The sequence below is a fragment of the Oratosquilla oratoria genome, chromosome 19, assembly GCF_046742065.1.
Source record: "Oratosquilla oratoria isolate Oo_2021 chromosome 19, ASM4674206v1, whole genome shotgun sequence".
NCBI classification, from domain to species: Eukaryota; Metazoa; Arthropoda; class Malacostraca; order Stomatopoda; family Squillidae; genus Oratosquilla; species Oratosquilla oratoria.
Window position 1 is genome coordinate 57189985 of NC_134795.1, and position 18861 is coordinate 57208845.

The 18861-nt window shown below is 40.2% G+C and overlaps 1 protein-coding gene across 3 annotated transcripts in view; it reads right to left on the reverse strand.

Moving 5' to 3' along the window:
* Window positions 1-14937: 14937 nt before the first annotated feature.
* Window positions 14938-18861, reverse strand: part of aux (cyclin-G-associated kinase) — a 58579-nt gene continuing 54655 nt past the window's right edge. For all 3 annotated transcript variants that reach the window (XM_076203122.1, XM_076203121.1, XM_076203120.1), the window contains 2 exons: window positions 17924-18097; window positions 14938-17151 (listed from right to left, as the gene is read on the reverse strand). In XM_076203122.1, coding sequence (XP_076059237.1) covers window positions 17044-17151; window positions 17924-18097 — 282 coding nt within the window. In that variant the 3' untranslated portion in view covers window positions 14938-17043. The remainder of the gene's footprint in view (window positions 17152-17923; window positions 18098-18861) is intronic.

Here is an 18861-nt window from a genome sequence, read left to right on the forward strand (position 1 = left end):
TCATTAATCTCATGTAAGTTAATGGACTATTACATAACCCAAATGGCATTCTCTTGAACTCATAATGTCCTGTTGTTGTAGAAAATGCTGTGAACTTTCTTGAATCTTCATGCAATTATATTTGCCAAAAAGCTGATTTGATATTTATAGTACTAAAATATCTATTCTCAGTTCCCAAACTTCTCAAAATGTCACCGATGATGGGTAATGGTAACCTATCACGAATTGTGTGCCTATTCAATTCCCTGTAATCAATAACTGGGCGCATCGTCCCATCAGACTTTGATACTAAGATCAGCGGAAAATTCCACTCACTTTTACTACGTTCAATAATATCCTGTGATAACATTTCGGTGATGAGTTTATCTACTACAGCTAATTTAGAGTGAGGAACTCTGTAGGCTGGTATGTAGATAGGTTGTGTTCCTGGTTTTAACTTAATGTGATGTTTTAAAACAGTTGTTTTGCCTAAGGCGTCCCCCGGCAAAGCAATTGCTTTTTTGTGTTTCACAAGCAAAGCAAATAAACCTTCATCCAACTCAGGGCAATTAGTTGATTGTAATAATTCTTTATATCTATTTCTTAAGTCTATTCCTTCTTGAACTGAACAAATTGATGAAGTTGGTAATTCTATCTCCTCACTAGTCTCATTTAAAATCTTAATAGGTTTAGTACACACCTGAATACATCCTATTTGTGTACCTTTCTTTAAAACTATCTCTTTATTCATAGTATTAATTACTAATACTTCTACTCTGTTCTTATTTGTCTTATAAATCCCTGAGTCCCACTTCAATCCTTTAATTTTAACTAATTCTGGGACTGTAATTATTTCAGAGTCTACATTGATTCCTTTCAAACACACTTCAACCTTATTAATTGACATGGGATGTAACAATGTCGACCTTGTTACTCCGCAATCTGCAATTATCAAGGCTTCTGTGGTTGATAATTTAGTAATCTCTGGGATTTCCTGAACTTCTGAGTTGGGTTCACAAATTGTTTTACCTTCTATAGGTTTGGACCACTCGGTCTCACTATCTAAGATAGAAATGTTATCTAAGGATTCATTGATTCCTGTCACTGGTCTTAAGTCTGGTTGATTTAAGAATGGGATTAACTGTGACTTCACTAAAATTCCTAAGTCAGCAGGACAAATTACCATGTTTTCTTTTCTCATAGTTGCAAATCCTATCAATAAATCTCCTGGAAAAACAGACTCTTCTACCACTATCACTGGGATGTACAATTGTTCATTTGTATATAAGGCAATTTCTAGTTCCACCTTACCTAATGTTTTTAACTGATTTCCAGTTACACCTTGCAATGAGTAACGGATTGGTTCCAACATTTTCACTCCAGGGTTCAAATGGTGTAAAACTTTACTAGTAATTACATTAACTACAGACCCTGTATCAATAAAAATTTGAATAGGCTTATTGAACACTTTACCCGCAATGAGAGGTCCTACAGAAGTTTTACCAACAGTAATTATCAGTTTGTCAGTTTCTTTCATCTCCCTTGCATTCCCATATTTAACACAATACCGCCTATCGGTATATATATGGGGAGGTCTGAAATTGTTTATTCTGTGTCTGGGGGTTTTCCTCTTAGCCCTGGGGGTACCCGAAAATTTCGGCACTCATGAGTCCTATGACCTATTCTATTATGATAAATACAGAATGGAGGGTTCCTACATTGATACTCATGGTGTCCTTCGTATTTACAATTTCTGCAAATAATCCCATAAAAATATTCTTGTGCTTTGTGTCCCCATGTATTACAATTAAAACATAGGATTCTGGTATCCCTATCCCTAGATGGACTTCTAGCATGCCGCCTATGTCCTACTTCGGTTTTCTTAAACTCTCTAGAGTTCCTATATTGGCTTTGTTGATTTATAGGCATTACATATGGGTTTATTGTTCTGGTTTCACTGTATCCTTGAAGAAGATAATCTACTTCTCCTAAACTTATATTTGATTTTAGATCCTTGTACAGCCTTTCTGCTGTTAAGTCATCAGAATTCTTTGCCAATAAGCTAAATGTAATCAATTTGATTACCTGTGCAATTTTCATCTTGTCACTAGATCTTTCTATCCAGTCTGAATCTTTCAAGATAGAATTCATGTCTTTTGACCATCTATCTAATCTAGCTAAGTACTCTGTGTCAGTTTCACTTGTCCTAACTTCCTTAATCATTTTTACCAATGACCTAATAGGATCCTGATCACATTTAGACATAAAATGTTTGATGAAGGCTTTTTTGTAATTCTCATATTGGTTAATCTCCTCCATTTGCTGGAAATTAATGATAAATCTAGCCCTGCCATGCTCAGGATCGATATTTTCTTTGAGAATTTCTATCTTCCTGCTCTCGTCAGTAATGTTTTTACTGACTACGAGAGTATCAATGAGATTGAGGAATTTATTAACCCCATAAGTATTAGATTTTCCAGTAAATTTGGGAATATTTGTGTCTGATGTGTGAACTTCATGTCTTAACACGTTAGAATTCTGAGCGGTACTCATACTAATTACTAATACCTTGCTTTAGCCTGGCTGCTTGCGATGTCGCTTCGTGATGTCAACTTCTATCTTGACGGCCTTGTCATTCGTCAGCGACGTTGTTCCTCAGCTCCATCACCCACTCTGCCTTGAAGACCGCCTTGTAGATGATGATCACCTTGAAGAATCTTGAAGAATGCTTGTTCCAATCGTAGCAGTTACTTGAAGTTGTAGATTTCTCTCGTAGTCGACCGTCCTTGGAACCAACACACTCTTGATTTTTGTTGTCTTGTTCCCGTAGACTTTCTTGTACCAGTTTCTTCTGAGTATGTTTAACACTCAGTTCGTCGCACCGCTGTTCACCACTTTCACCACCCTTGTCACCACTGTCACCACCACTGTCGGTCCTCGACCATTACACTTATATTTGACTTGTAATTCCACTCGTCTCGAGGCCCCTTGCCTTCGTTACGTGAGTTCTTCTTATACAGTAGGTCCTATGCCTTGTATTTCTCGTGTAATTCTGTATAGTTCTGAGGTTAAAGAAATTGATTAGTTTTTCTTCTTTCACTGTAATCACACTGTCTTGGTACACTCAGGATCTCTTTCTCTCCACCCTCACACTCTCTCGAGATCCCCGTATCATACGCCAAGCTACCTTCGTCTGACGTCACTAATTTTTCTAATCCAATCTCCTCTGACTTCTCAAATAAATGTCACTCCTTATGGGCGTGACTTTGAATTCATGCACCAATAGATTTTCCTCCTTCCTCCACCTTTTCTCCAATCCGGAAAGCCGTTACAATGTCACAAGCAATATCGTTTAAATCAGCATTAGTCAAACGAAAAATAACTTTGCGCTCACAGAGTTTTGATTACATCAGCAATTATAAAAACAGTCACCTCCCGTCGGCGCCTCAAATCTTTGTTTGAAAAACAGCGAGTCTGACTAAGCAATCCGCTTGTCCACGACTAAACAATTCGCTGACTCAGCATTTCAATACCCTAGTGTTTCCTAACCTGATTTGCATTCGTACAACTACCGGCCTCTTACATATTTGTTCTCAACAATTATTTACCTCAAACAATTTTATGATCACTAATTAATTTGCATTAATCACATTTTCTTATCCAGTTTCTTTAAATCATTCTCTGTAATCTGAAACCTTGTTACATATACCAAGGCTTTTTCCCCCTTACAAGGGGGGTAGCCAAAAAGGGAAAGGCATAAAATCATTCCCACCCATTCCATCCCTGAATACACTCCACACCCCTCCACCCTCCCTCTTATCTTAGCTGAAAGACGGGTCATCCCTGCACCTTGTCCACTGCCCTGGGTCAGAAGCAGTGTCGCAAGACACAGCACATCCACAGCAAGGCCGCTTCATTAAATCAGCGACCCCCCCCCTCTCCCTCCTCCCATGCATAAAAGGAGAAGACGGGGAGAAATCCCTTCGGGCTGTGTCAAATTTTGCTCACACATACTACCTCACCCCCAATCCCCCCACCCATTCCACCTCATGCATCACAACATCATCCATATACAACCATTCTCCATTCACCCCTGTCTTCTGTCCTCTCCCGTCCTTCCTCAACAGACATTCCCCTCTTCCCCAAAGCCCCCTTCACCCCATCCATCCACCTCATCCTAGGACGTCCCCTCATGTTCACTCCCTCCACATCTGCCTTCCATACTTCTTTTACTAGTCTTTCTTCACTCATTCTTTCCATGTGTCCAAACCATCCTAATACTCTTTCATCAACTCTATCTCCCAACTCCCTTTCTACCCCTGTTCTCCTCATTTCTCACTCTATCTATCCTTGTAACCCCCATCATACTTCTCAGACACCTCATCTCAAACACATTCAAACTCCTCTCTTCCTCTCTTATGTTCCATGTTTCTGCCCCATACAGTACTGTTGGCACAATCACTCCTTCATACAGTCTCCTCTTAGCATCCATTCCCATCCTTGTTACTGTATGATAATATTAGATATTAAATACTTTTAGGTTGATTTTGATACACCATTTGGACCAAAGAAAAAGTGCCCTTGGATGACCCTTAATGGTGAAGATATAGCAGACTCAGAGTTCATGCTTGAAAGGCTCAAAAATCAGTTTGGAGTCACCTTAGATGAGCATTTGGAGGAGATTAAGAAATGCAATTTAGAAGCAGCTAGAGTTCTTGCAGATGAACATTTGTTTTGGTAAGTTGTTGTTGTTGTTGTCGTTCCCTAGACTGTCTGTCCGAGCAGTCCCGTCTCCCCAAGGAATGCCATAGCCGAAACTGGGTTTTCCCACAAATCCTTTATAGAGCGTATGTTGTGTTGTTTGCGTGCATGATTGTGTATAATGCAGTCTTCCATTATGTGTTGTATGGTATGGGGTGAAGTGTTACATCCTGGGCAGCTGTTCACAATGCGGTCATCCAGCCTCTTCTGGTAGCTTAGAAGTGCTGGGTGGTGACCGCACCGCAGTCTGGCCAAGTGGACTCTGTCCTTTCGTGGGAGAGAGGATTGAGAAGGGTGGATATCAGGGGGTCTGGCATGCAGCAGTGTGTTGTCTTTCAGTGTGTTAATGGAGCGGTGAGTGATATGATTATGAATATGTTTCCGGAGGCTGGTATTTGGTGGTTGTGGAGGAAGAGAAGAGAGTATCTGTGCGTGATATAGGTCTTTGGGTGTTGTTTTAATGTTTCTTGGTGTGTGTGGGTGTTCTGCTATGTAGTGTAGCGGGTGTAATGTGTTTGTGGTGGCTGCGGCAAGTGTTTGTGTGCCTCTCATGTCGAGGTGGTCCTTGACTTTGAGGACTTTTGTTTCATGGTGTAAATGGTGTTACGTACGTCAAGGTTAGTCTAAGGGGGGAACATACATAACATTTCGAAGTGAATGAATTTAAAGCATACAATAACATTTAACAATATTTATTACCAACTGACATTCCCAACAAATACAATTAAACTTAACATTAAATTAGACTTATCTTAAATTAACACTATTCAACTTGACCACTAGGAACTTGAACAAATTAAGAACTTGAGTACACAGAACTTGGTTCCTTCCGCAACGCCCTACGTTACCAGCACCGAAGGGATGATGAGTAGTCCGATTTCGTCTCTCGTCCACCAACACCAGATTAGAAGCGAGTGTATTCAGCTTACAGCTGAGACTGACTCATGGGGCGGTGAACCCTCATTTTATAGGAGAGAGTCGAAACCTCAGGTGCTTCGAGGGTTTGAAGCCGGCTCGATGAAACATGGTGCGACGTGGCGGGGTGTGATTCAGAAGTGTCGTAGTGGTTGTTAGGTGGTAATAGGTGGTTAGTAGAGGTATACCTTACAATGGTCTGTAGGTGTTGTATTTGTGCAGCCTGTAATTGTTTTTAGGGCTTTGTTTTGTATGACTTGAAGGGTGTTGTGGTGTGTCTCACTGAGATTAGGAGCCCATGCAGGACTCGCATAATTCAACACTGAGCGTATGCATTGTTTGTATATTGTTATATTAGTTTCTTTGTTTTGTCCAAATGTTGTTCCAGTGATTGACTTAAGTGCGTTAAGTCTGGGTGTGCATTTGTTTTTTATGTTTGTGAGGTGTTGTTTGAAAGACATGGATGTATCGTATGTTACACCAAGAATTTTCGGTGTGTTTGTGTGTGGTATTAGAGTGTTGTTGATGTAGAGATGAGGTATGTATTTGTGTTCTTTTGTCCAGTTTGTGAGAAGTGTTGCTGTAGATTTGGTTGGAGCTATTTTGAGTCTGTTTGTGATGAACCATGTGTTGAGTGTGTCAAGGTATGGCTGGATTATTTCTGCAGCTTTGTCTGTGTTACGATGTGTGCATGTGATTGTTATGTCGTCTGCGTAGGAAGAGATTTGTATTTCTGAGGTGTCTGGCGTGGGTAAGTCATGCATGTATAGATTAAATAGTGTGGGGGATAGAACTGAGCCCTGTGGTACTCCGTTCTTAATGTTTCTGATGTGCGATGATTAGCCATTATATGACACGTAAGCATTCCTACCTGCCAGATAATTGGCCAGCCATCTTTTGGTGTTATTGTGCATGTCTGTGTTATATATTTTATTTGTTAGGTTGTGGCGGGGGATAGCATCAAAAGCTTTACTAATGTCTAATGTTATAAGAAGTGTTCTTTGGTGGGGCCTATCTGAATTGATGCCATCTAAAATTCTTTGTGTGAGGTTTGTCAGAAGAGTGTTTGTGGAGTGTAGTGGCCTAAAACCATGTTGTGAGTCAGCAAGGGGAATATGTGGTGTGACAAGTTTAAGTATTAGGCGTTCAATGACTTTAGAGGGGGTGCAGAGAAGTGTGATTGGGCGGTGCGATGTTGGGATTGTTGGGTCTTTGTTCGGTTTTGGAATGGTGATTATTTTACCATGCTTCCAGATGTCGGGTATAGTGTTGTGTGAATAGCTGTAGTTTGCAATGTTTGTGAGTGCGTGTATACCTTGTGGTCCAATGTGTTTTAGGTGGAAGTTGCTTATGTTATCAGGGCCACAGGCAGATGAGTGCTTGAGACTATGTATTATGAGTTTTGTCTGACTGTCTATGAAGGGTATATAGTCTGAGTTTGTGGGAAGGTCTTTCTTACGTCGAATGGTGCGTCGGTCGTCAGGGTGAGAAGTGAGATGGCTTGTCTGTGCAAAATGACGTATGAGTGCGTTTGCTTGTTGTCTGTTTGAGGGTAGATTATCTGTTGTTGTGATTATTGCTGCGTGAGAGCGTGTAGTGTTACTGTATGATAGTGTAATGCTGTTGAGTGTTTTGTACAATTTGCTGGTGTTTGTTTTGTGATCAAGTGTATTGATAAAGTTTTGCCAATTTTGTGTTTTTTGTTCATGTATTTTATTGGCAATCACAGTGTTTAGTGTTTGTATTTGGTCTGCTCTGTTTTGAGGGATAGGTGTGGAGGTACCGTGTTTAAGTGTGTCACGTTGTCTGATGAGGCCTTGGATTTCTGGTGTGAAATTGGGGTTGTGTGATTTTCTGTTGCCTCTAGGGATGTATCTCTTGTCTGCATTTTGTATGATTGTATTAAAAGTGTGCACAGCATTGTTTATGTTTGTGATTGGTGTTCTGTCTCTTCAATAAAAGCTTCCCAGTTAGCTCTCTTGTAATTGGTGTAAGTGTGTCTGTGGCCAACTGGGGTGCATCTTGTTTTGGTGGTGATGATGATTGGAAGGTGGTCAGAGCCAAGGGTTCCGACCACACTCCATGATGTTGTTGGGGTTAGGCAGGGGGAGCAAAAGGTGATATCAGGAGAGGAGGGAGTGTAGAGGGCTTGGTGTGGGATATGTGTATGATTATGTGTGTTGTTCATGATAGACAATGAGTCAAACTGAGTCTGTATATCAAGCCCTCTGTCTGTGTCAGGGTTGTCGACATACCAGGCAGACGACTTGGCGTTGAAGTCTCCACCCATGATCAGGTTGGGGATTGAGGCTAGTTGGCTAAAATGAGGCCTGAAGGTGTCTGGAACTGTGGGGGATGATGTTTTGGTAAGTTGTTTCAGCTGGTATCAATTCTAAACAGTGTCTAGTCTTTATATTTTTCTTAAGCAAGGGTAGTGGGCAGGAGACTGGAGATGGTTAAAGAAAATGGAGAAAAGTGGGAGGTGAGTCAGCTGTTGTTTGCGGACGACACTGCGCTTGTGGCAGGATCGGAGGAGGGATTGAGGAAGTTGGTGGCAGAGTTTGGGAGAGTATGTTATAGAAGAAAGCTAAAGATAAATGTGGGTAAAAGTAAGGTGATGAGATGTACAAGGGGTGAAAGTGGCAGTAGACTGGAAGTGAGGATTAAGGGAGAGCGACTGGAGGAAGTGGATAGTTTTAGATACTTGGGTGCAAATGTGGCAGGGAAAGGTGGAGTGAAAGTGTAGAATGTAGATTTAGAGAAGTGAGTAAATGCCTTGGTGGATTAAAGAGTGTAATGAGAAATAGACATTTGGGAATGGATGCTAAGAGGAGACTGTATGAAGGAGTGATTGTGCCAACAGCACTGTATGGGGTAGAAACATGGAACATAAGAGAAGAAGAGAGGAGTTTGAATGTGTTTGAGATGAGGTGTCTGAGAAGTATGATGGGGGTTACTAGGCTAGATAGAGTGAGAAATGAGGAGGTGAGGAGGAGAACAGGGGTGGAAAAGGAGCTGGGAGATAGGGTTGATGAAAGAATATTAGGATGGTTTGGACACATGGAAAGAATGAGTGAAGAAAGACTAGTAAAGAGGTGTGGAAGGCAGATGTGGAGGGAGTGAACATGAGGGGACGTCCTAGGATGAGGTGGATGGATGGGGTGAAGGGGGCTTTGGGGAAGAGGGGAATGTCTGTTGAGGAAGGACGGGAGAGGACAGAAGACAGGGGTGAATGGAGAATGGTTGTATATGGATGATGTTGTGATTGCATGAGGTGGAATGGGCGGGTGGATGGGGGGTGATGTAGTATGTGTGAGCAAAATTTGACGCAGCCCGAAGGGATTTCTCCCCGTCCTCTCATTTTATGCAATGGGGGGACAGAGAGGGGGGGTCGCCGATTTAATGAAGCGGCCTTGCTGTGGATGTGCTGTGTCTTGCGACACTGCTTCTGACCCAGGGCAGTGGACAAGGTGCAGGGATGACCCGTCTTTCAGCTAAGATAAGAGGGAGGGTGGAGGGGTGTGGAATGTATTCAGGGATGGAATGGGTGGGAATGATTTTATGCCTTTTTCTTTTTGGCTACCCCCCTTGTAAGGGGGAAAAAGCCTTGGTATATGTATGTATGTTAAGTTTTATATCTCTGATAGCTGTGTATGCATTTTTGTATAGACATGTGGGTTGCTGGGTGTTGGTTATTATAGATGTAGTATGTTGTTATTTCAGTTAGTGGGTCATGCTTGTGTGATGATATGAGAGGTGATTAAGTTCAAGGGTACTTGGAGAGAACTGTATGCCACTCTCTCTCTAATTTTTTTTTTATCCAATTTTTGAGTGTATTTTCCTCCACCTTCTTTATTTTTGTTGTTTACCTAATTACTGATGTCTTTGTTTAGTTGCAATCTCTCTCTCTCTCTCTTGTAGCTTGTGGATTATATTTTTTCCTGTAACCTTTTGGAATATGTCTCTTACTGACACTCTGTATTGTATCTATGTACCAAAGAATTTTCCATCCATATAAAGTAGGTAGCCTTTGTCTGGAGTATTGGCTGCATGTTATTGTGCAATGGAAATTGCTCGGCAGCATGCAGGCGATGCTTTAGGGACTATATGGGGGGCCTCTACAGATCAGAACCACACATCATTTTGTCTTTGTTATAGGAAATCTGTAGCATGGAGAAATGAGGATACATATTGTAGTGTGACTGGTTTATTGATGTTTTCATTAGATAATGTCTTTTGTTCTCTTGTTTACATTTTGTGGTTTCCTAATGCCTTTGCAGGATTTTAATATGTCCTATGAAGGTTGGGGTAGTGAATGGTGGGATGAGGAAACAAAGAAGGTTGTAGAAGATAAGAAGCGAGCTTTCACAGATTGGTTACAAAATAGGACGAGGGAGTCATATTAGAGGTACAAAGAAAAGAAAAGAGAAGTAAAGCAAAAGGTAAAGGAGGCAAAGAGGAGAGCAAATGTGAAGTGGGGTAAGAGTATGACAGAAAATTTTGAAAGTAATAAAAAGATGTTTTGGAAAGAAATTAAGAGAGGAAGAGGAGGCGAATCAAGTAGAGAAGAAAAGGTAAAAGGTGCAGATGGAGAGATGATAATGGAAGAGAAGGCAGTAAGGGGAAGATGGGCAGAATATTTTAGGGAGTTACTAAATATGAAGGAGGATAGGGAGGGATAGTTGCAGTGGGAAATGCTAAGAAAATGACCGTGATGAGTGAGGAGAATGGAGGAGAAATAAGGAAGGATGAAGTGTAGGCAGTTGTTAAGATGATAAAAGCAGGTAAGGCACCTGGTCTGGATGGATGCCATGCAGAATGTCTAAAAAAAGGAGGTACAGTGATGGTGGACTGGATGGTGAGGTTGTTTAATGTTTGCTGGAGAGAGGGTAGAGTGCCGGAGGACTGGAGGAGTGCCTGTATAGTTCCACTTTACAAGGGAAAAGGGGACAAGTGTGAATGTAGTAGTTTCAGAGGGATTAGCTTGTTAAGTGTAATTGGGAAGGCTTATGAGAGGATCTTGATTGAGAGGATTAGGAGAGGAACAGAGGGAGTAATTGGTGAGGAACAGTGTGGAGTTAGGACGGGTAGAGGTTGTGTAGATCAGATCTTTGTGGTAAGACAAATATGTGAGAAAGCTATAGGAAAGGGGAAGGGCTTTTATGGATCTGGAAAAGGCTTACGATAGGGTAGACAGAAAGGCACTGTGGGAGGTTATGCAGATATATGGGATAGGAGGAAAGCTTCTGGGAGCTGTCAAGAGTTTTTATGAGAGTAGTAGAGCTTGTGTCAGGATTAGAAATGGAGAGAGTGAGTGGTTTGAGGTAAAGGTGGGACTTCGTCAGGGGTGTGTTATGTCGCCCTGGCTATTCAACTTATTCATGGATGGGGTAGTGTGAGAGGTAAATGCAAGGGTAGTGGGTCAGGGATTGGAGATGGTTAAAGAAAATGGAGTAAAGTGGGAGGTGAGTCAGCTGTTGTTTGTGGACGACACTGCGCTTGTGGCAGGATCGGAGGAGGGATTGAGGAAGTTGGTGAGAGAGTTTGGGAGAGTATGTGTTAGAAGAAAGCTAAAGATAAATGTGGGTAAAAGGAAGGTGATGAGATGTACAAGGGGTGAAAGTGGCAGTAGACTGGAAGTGAGTATTAAGGGAGAGAGACTGGAGGAAGTGGATAGTTTTAGATACTTGGGTGCAAATGTGGCAGGAAAATGTGGAGAGAAGGTGGAGGTAGAATGTAGATTGAGAGAAGCGAGTAAATGCCTTGGTGGATTGAAGAGTGTAATGAAGAATAGATATTTGGGAATGGATGCTAAGAGGAGACTGTATGAAGGAGTGATTGTGCCAACAGCACTGTATGGGGCAGAAACATGGAACATAAGAGAGGAAGAGAGAAGGAGTATGAATGTGTTTGAGATGAGGTGTCTGAGAAGTATGATGGGGGTTACTAGGCTAGATAGAGTGAGAAATGAGAAGGTGAGGAGGAGAACGGGGGTAGAAAGGGAGTTGGGAGATAGGGTTGATGAAAGAGTATTGGGATGGTTTGGACACATGGAAAGAATGAGTGAAGAAAGACTAGTAAAAGAGGTATGATGGCAGATGTGGAGGGAGTGAACATGAGGGGATGTCCTAGGATGAGGTGGATGGATGGGGTGAAGGGGGAAGAGGGGAAGAGGGGAATGTCTGTTGAGGAAGGACGGGAGAGGACAGAAGACAGGGGTAGTATGTGAGCAAAATTTGACACAGCCCGAAGGGATTTCTCCCCGTCTTCTCCTTTTATGCATGGGGGGACGGAGAGGGGGGGTCACTGATTTAGTGAAGCGGCCTTGCTGTGGATGTGCTGTGTCTTGCGACACTGCTTCTGACCCAGGGCAGTGGACAGGATGCAGGGATGACCCGTCATCCAGGAGGTGCTAAGATAAGAGGGAGGGTGGAGGAGTGTGGAGTGTATTCAGGGATGGAATGGGTGGTAATAATTTTATACCTTTTTCTTTTTGGCTACCTCCCTTGTAAGGGGGGAAAAGCCTTGGTATATGTATGTATGTATGAAGGTTGTGTTTTTGATACGGTTGATGTTATTGTTTGCCTTACTATGGAGCCAAGCAGGCTACCACTCTAATAAAACATTGAGTCATTAGACTCGTTACATGTTAATATAGTGACTGACCTTCTGTTATGCTGTCCCCCTCTTAATACTGTTTTGTACCACTTCTTTGAGTATATATTTCCATCTTCACCTCTGTCCCCTTTGGCTGGGGGAAGAAAGAATACTGCCTCAAAGTTTTCCCAGTCAGGTCATAAAAGGCAGCTAAAATTAGATAGAGTGATGGGACTAGGTATCATGCTCTCTATAACTCTGACCTGCATAGTTATTGATATTTTTTCCATTGCACTGTCTGTGGATGGGAACTGATCTATGACAAAGATCTCCTAGTTCTTTGCTAGTTTCTGTGCATTGTCAACTTGATTTTGTTATTTATTTATCTATTAATTATTATTGTTTTTATTTTTATTTATTTATTTTCTTACTACTGTTATTTTCACCACATTGTTTTTACAGTGTTATGTGTGTAGTTTGACTTTTAATTAAACTAGGGGGCTTTGGGGAAGAGGGGAATGTCTGTTGAGGAAGGACGGGAGAGGACAGAAGACAGGGGTGAATGGAGAATGGTTGTATATGGATGATGTTGTGGTGCATGAGGTGGAATGGGTGGGGGGATGGGGGGTGAGGTAGTATGTGTGAGCAAAATTTGACGCAGCCCAAAGGGATTTCTCCCCGTGTTCTCCTTTTATGCATGGGGGGACGGAGAAGGGGGGGGGGGTCGCTGATTTAATGAAGCGGCCTTGCTGTGGATGTGCTGTGACTTGCGACACTGCCTCTGACCCAGGGCAGTGGACAAGGTGGAGGGATGACCTGTCATCCAGGAGGTGCTAAGATGGGAGGGAGGGTGGAGGGGAGTGGAATGTATTTAGGGATGGAATGGGTGGGAGTGATTTTATACCTTTTTCTTTTTGGCTACCTCCCTTGTAAGGGGGAAAAAGCCTTGGTATATGTATGTATGTGTGTAGTAACTGGAGTGGCTTTGGCTACCTCTCTTGTAAGGGGGAAAAAGCCCTTGGTATATGTATGTTTTCTTGTATGTAGGTTTTATTTTTTCTCTGGTCTTATGGTAATCTTTACTGGGAAGTGGTCTGAAGGGAGTTTGTAGGTGGTTTCCTGTGTTCGTATTTGTAGGGAGGGTGAGCACATTGTTATGTGTAGGGACATTGCTTGTTTGTGTTGAGGAGGTTGTCTGGTGGGGTGGTTGCTGGAGTTTAATGTATTTAGGTTGGGGAGTTGTTCTAGTATTTTATTTTCTCATTGGCCAGATGTTCATGTATTATGTATTCATCCACATTGGGTGGTGTGAATTTATATAATTTGCCGATATGTGGTTTTGTTAAGTTGCAAACCTGACATATGAACAAAGACTGGTCGAACTGGAATTGCCAACCCTAGAACAAAGAAGAGAATGAGGGGACCTACTAATCATCTACAGAATTATGAAAGGAAAAGAATGCCTTGATAGAGAGGACTTATTAAAGCAGGACAGAGGAAAAACAAGAGGACATACAATGAAACTCAAAAAGGATAACTATAGAAGAGACCTGAAAAAGAATAGCTTCCCACACAGAGTGATAGATATATGGAACAAATTGGATGAAGAAATAGTGTGTGCAAACACAATACAAGAATTTAAGAACAAACTTGATCTTGCGAGATGCAAAAATGGGTCACCACGAGCATAGCCCCCCTTCCCGTATAATACAACTAGGTAAATGGGGGCTGACAAAGTATGTATGAGAAAAAAAATTGACGCAGTCCAAAGGGATTTCTCCCCATCTCCTTTTCTGCATAGGGGGATGGAGAGGGGGGTCGCCGAATTTATGAAGCGGCCTTGCTGTGTCTTGCGACACTGCTTCTGACCCAGGGCAATTGACAGGATGCAGGGATGACCTGTCATCTAGGAGGTGCCAAGATAAGAGGGAGGGAGGAGGGGAGTGGAATGTATAGGGAATGGAATGGGTGGGAGTGGTTTCTATGCCTTTTTCTTTTTGGCTACCCCCCATGTAGGGGGAAAAAGCCTTTGGTATATGTATGTAAATGGCAACTAGCTGAGCAGGTTAGGGGATCGTTACCTGCAGCAAAGGTCGAGGGGATGGTGGTTCGAATCCTGCCACTGGTGAAGTTGAACCAAGGGCATAGTTCATTAAATTCCATGCTACAAAGCCCTTTGTGAGGGGCACTGTCCTAGCCTCCCAATAAGGGGTTGTGTGTGATGTTAAACCATATCATCACTTATGGCTGAGCGGGTTAGGGCATCATCGTTGCCTGTGGCAAAGGTCGAGGGGATGGTGGTTTGAATCCTGCCACTGGTGAAGTTAAACCAAGGGTATAGTTCATTAAATTCCACGCTACAAAGCCCTCTGTGAGGAGCATCATCCTAGCCTTCCGATAGGAGAGAGTTTGTGATGTTAAACCATATCCTCATTATATCACTTGTGGGTGAAGGTCATCCCTGCTCCCTGCAAGATAGCACATCCACCTTAGGGCCCGCATACTTCATTTACCTGGCGAGTCTCCTTCTTTATCACTTTAGCGCTAAGCAACTGCACATTTGGCTTCATAAACATTAGCATATCTTGGCACTTCACAAGTACCATCAATAACAACACCCACAATTAAGCTTCTACATCCACATACAATCTATTATCCTGATTAGGGTAAAAACAAACAAACAAATCTATTTATCTTTCTATTGGTGATGTGGATGGCATTACAAACAATGGCTGTTGGAGCTTTTTTTTTATAACTAATACAAATAATTTAATTTATCACTTGATGAACTCATGGTATCCCTCTACAATGTTGCTACTCTTATATCAGACAACTTCAATCATTTGATTATGAATTCATTTTGTTTGCTAACTTATACCTTACATGTCTTTCCTTTAATGTGAACAGTACAAGCTTACAACATTTTTAGTATACATAAAGCTAACATTCAAAAAGTTAGGAATAAATGGAGCCATATGCCGAGAACTTCATCTTGAAGTGAGTAAAGCAACACAAAAGAAGTCGTCCTTTTAACACTCCAAACAATAGATGATCAAATTTATATCTGTCAAGTTTACTTTTGAAAAATATATTAAGAGTTCCAATCATCTACTGTATTAACATGATAAGAAATATGTAAAAATAATATGAAATGAGTAAAATAATAAAAAATAAACTAGAAATTGTACATATTCTTATATACACAACCATTACTTGCAACACATAGTATTAATGTAAACTGACAGAGTACAATCAACTTATCACATGAGAATTATATTTCAAATTTTCATAAATATTGAAACTTGAATTATGCTGATTAGGTATACTCCTTTAAGAGATTCAGAATAATTGGTCAAAACCTCTACATATGCATAATAATGCCATTAAATGGATCTTTGTATAATAAGGCTGAACACATTTTAAAATCCTATCAAAAATAACTGGACACAGCAATAGCTAGTATATGCTATTGTTACTGTTTACTTCATTAGATACTGAAGGCATGACCATGGAATTGAGAATAATGGGAAAAGTGCTATGATTTGCATACGTCATAACTCAGCTGCTTAATGGATATCTTCGACACTCTTAAAATTCACTCTACATGAAATGAAATGGTATGAAAGGGAATGTTATATGCTGAAGAGCCTACTGACCTTCAACAATTAAATCATTATCACAATAACAACTCAACACAGGAGGCATTAAAGCTAATTCCTTGCTAGGTGATGATCAAAACTAGAAAAAGAGGAGACTTTAGCCCATAAAACAATTACTGTTTTTAACTGAGGAACTCCTCTTGCTCATGAAACTTATGAAAAATATACTGTATCTATGATTAACGTCCCCTTTGCAAGTCTGAAATATCTCACTGCAAAGAGTTTCAACAAATTTGTTAATTTTCTTTTTCCCCTAAGATTACTAGGATCCAGGAAACAATAATTTTCTCCAATAAATGTTTCAACAACATTTGTGGTAACTGCAAGGACCACTGTTATATCCTATCACTGACGTGATATTTTGGTCTAATATCAAAACTAACTGATAATCACAACAGCATGGTGTTACATTTGGCCTTAACTCCATGATATCTACAGCATACCTATATTATTTAGAGGACCATAATTGTTCATCTAATATCAATATGGTTAACTGTAATTGGCTCACTCTTTTTCTCACTCTCTCTCCTTCCACTTATAACTTAGCTTGGTTCCCAGTCTTATACAAAGACTTGTTAAATTTTTCAAACCTATAATATGAAAATAAGTTTACTAAAATTGTCTACTTCAAAAATCATTGAAGGCTGGCATTCTGTACTGTTTTTCTACCATAATGTAACATCAAAATGAGATAAGACAATCTTTAACACCTTTTGAAATTAAATTCTATATATGTTTATGCATCTGACATATGCAAGGCTCACCTACTTGCAAATACAAACATAGGACCAAACATCAACATAATATAAAATTGCATCACTCCTTTCTTATTATTTAATAAACAATAACCCAGGCAAGGCCATTTCTGCAGGAATCTTTCAATGTACAATCAAGAAAATATCAATTCACATGTTCACTATGATACAATAGGAGTACAGGCTTAAATAGTTCAGCTTCTGAGTACCAGTACGTCAATAATACAGTGAAATGTGATACAGCATATACTTCCAAATGAATACCTAGCATTCAAGAATTAAGTGGAGCTCATTTCATTCCCTGACAGTATTAGTTTTCTAAATCCATCACGGGAGTGGTACAAGTCTAATTTTAAGTCATTTGTTGAGGAATGGCGCTACTTGAAGATTTGTTGCTGGGTAGAATCATTTTCAAATTCCGTGTATGCATCATTGAGTTCCATGAAGATGAGTTTAGCCAGGTTCTCATGTTCCTTGCCTGCACACTAGGAACAACCACAAGAGACTAATATTAGACAGGAATATTTATAAAAAAAAAAAAAAAAAAAAAAAAAAAAAAAAAAAAAAAAAAAAAAAAAAAAAAAAAAAAAAAAAAAAAAAAAAAAAAAAAAAAAAAAGGTCAACATTATAGCAACCTATTAGATTTTAGTTTCAAGTACTGCTGCAAAATTTCATCTGCCTTGAGGAACTCATGGCAATGGACCGATTGATTGATGAGATCTTGAGATACCCCTGAACTTTTTCCATGAGTCCTTGGAAGCAGATGAGAACCTGATTTTGATAAGAAACTTCTCTAAGTTGGCTCAAACTGGATGAAATCATTCACTACTAATATTTAGAACATACAGTAATATAGCTGCCACAGTGCAGAAATTAATTAGGAATAGCTAGACAAATTCCAATTTTCTTTTTCAGTAAAGCCCATCACATATAAGTGACTCAAGTGGATTTATTTGAGTAGAAACAACTTTGGTTACCATCTTTTATTTTTCGAATCTCCAAATGTCAAGTCACCTTTGTGTCATATATTGAGAAGCTGAATGACAAACTAAGAGAAGTTAAACCTAAAGGTATACAAATATTAGACATTACTGAATTGTCCTTCAGGAAGTTTAGAATACTGTAAGCATAGTCATCTTCCAGATTTTCAAATTCACAACATTTGACAAGAATCTTGAATGTGTGACGGGGGCTTAACTACATCATTACCCAATAATCATAGAACTGGTAAGTAAACAGAAATTCATGCATTGTTACCTTATCAGGATGAACAGCAAGGCAGGCCTTCCGATACATTTTCTTGACATCATTGTGATGAACCAGCTGGTGCATTCCACATTCATTCCATTTAGCCCCTGGGTATAAAACATTGTGGAGGGTGCAAAGAAGAGCACGGATGTTCTTCTCCTTTCCCTCTTTCCATTCCATTATCTAGAAATAAGTTGTATAATACCACAAAATATGAGAGCCAATTTCAGAACCTTTATGTGACTACACCCACTATATATGTTACATGGTCTGATCATACTCAGTATCCCTATCATTTAAAAACATATAAAAGATCTTTCAATAAAGTGTGGCTGCCTCTTCACCCCTAAAGGAGAAAATTCAGCAATCAAATTTTCAAAGAGGTTGAAGTGAAGATTTATACAGGCTGCCTGATGAGTTCACAGTATGGGGTATATATGAAAGTGACCACTTCAAAATGCCCTCCATAAAGAGCAACCATCCTAGCCCTCGCTGAGAGGGGAATTCATGATGTTTTGTTATCATTTGATGTTTTGTTATCATTTGTCTGTTTGATTCTCATTTATTATTAGTTATATGTCAATCTATTATTATTTACTATTTACCTGTTTGTGTATTCACAAACAGGTAAATAGGAGGTGCTAAGATAAGAGGGAGGGTGGAGGGGTGTGGAGTGTATTCAGGGATGGAATGGGTGGGAATGATTTTATGCCTTTTTCTTTTTGGCTACCCCCCTTGTAAGGGGGAAAAAGCCTTGGTATATGTATATGTATGCATGTATTTACCTGTTTGTTTGTTGTTTGACTGTGCCTATGCATTTATTTATGTATTTTATTTGATATTTACATGATTATAGTTTATATATATTTATTTATTGTTATTATTAGGAATTGTTTTTTGCATCCGACCTAGATATGGACCAAAAGGTCTCCTGTCGGCATGCTCTG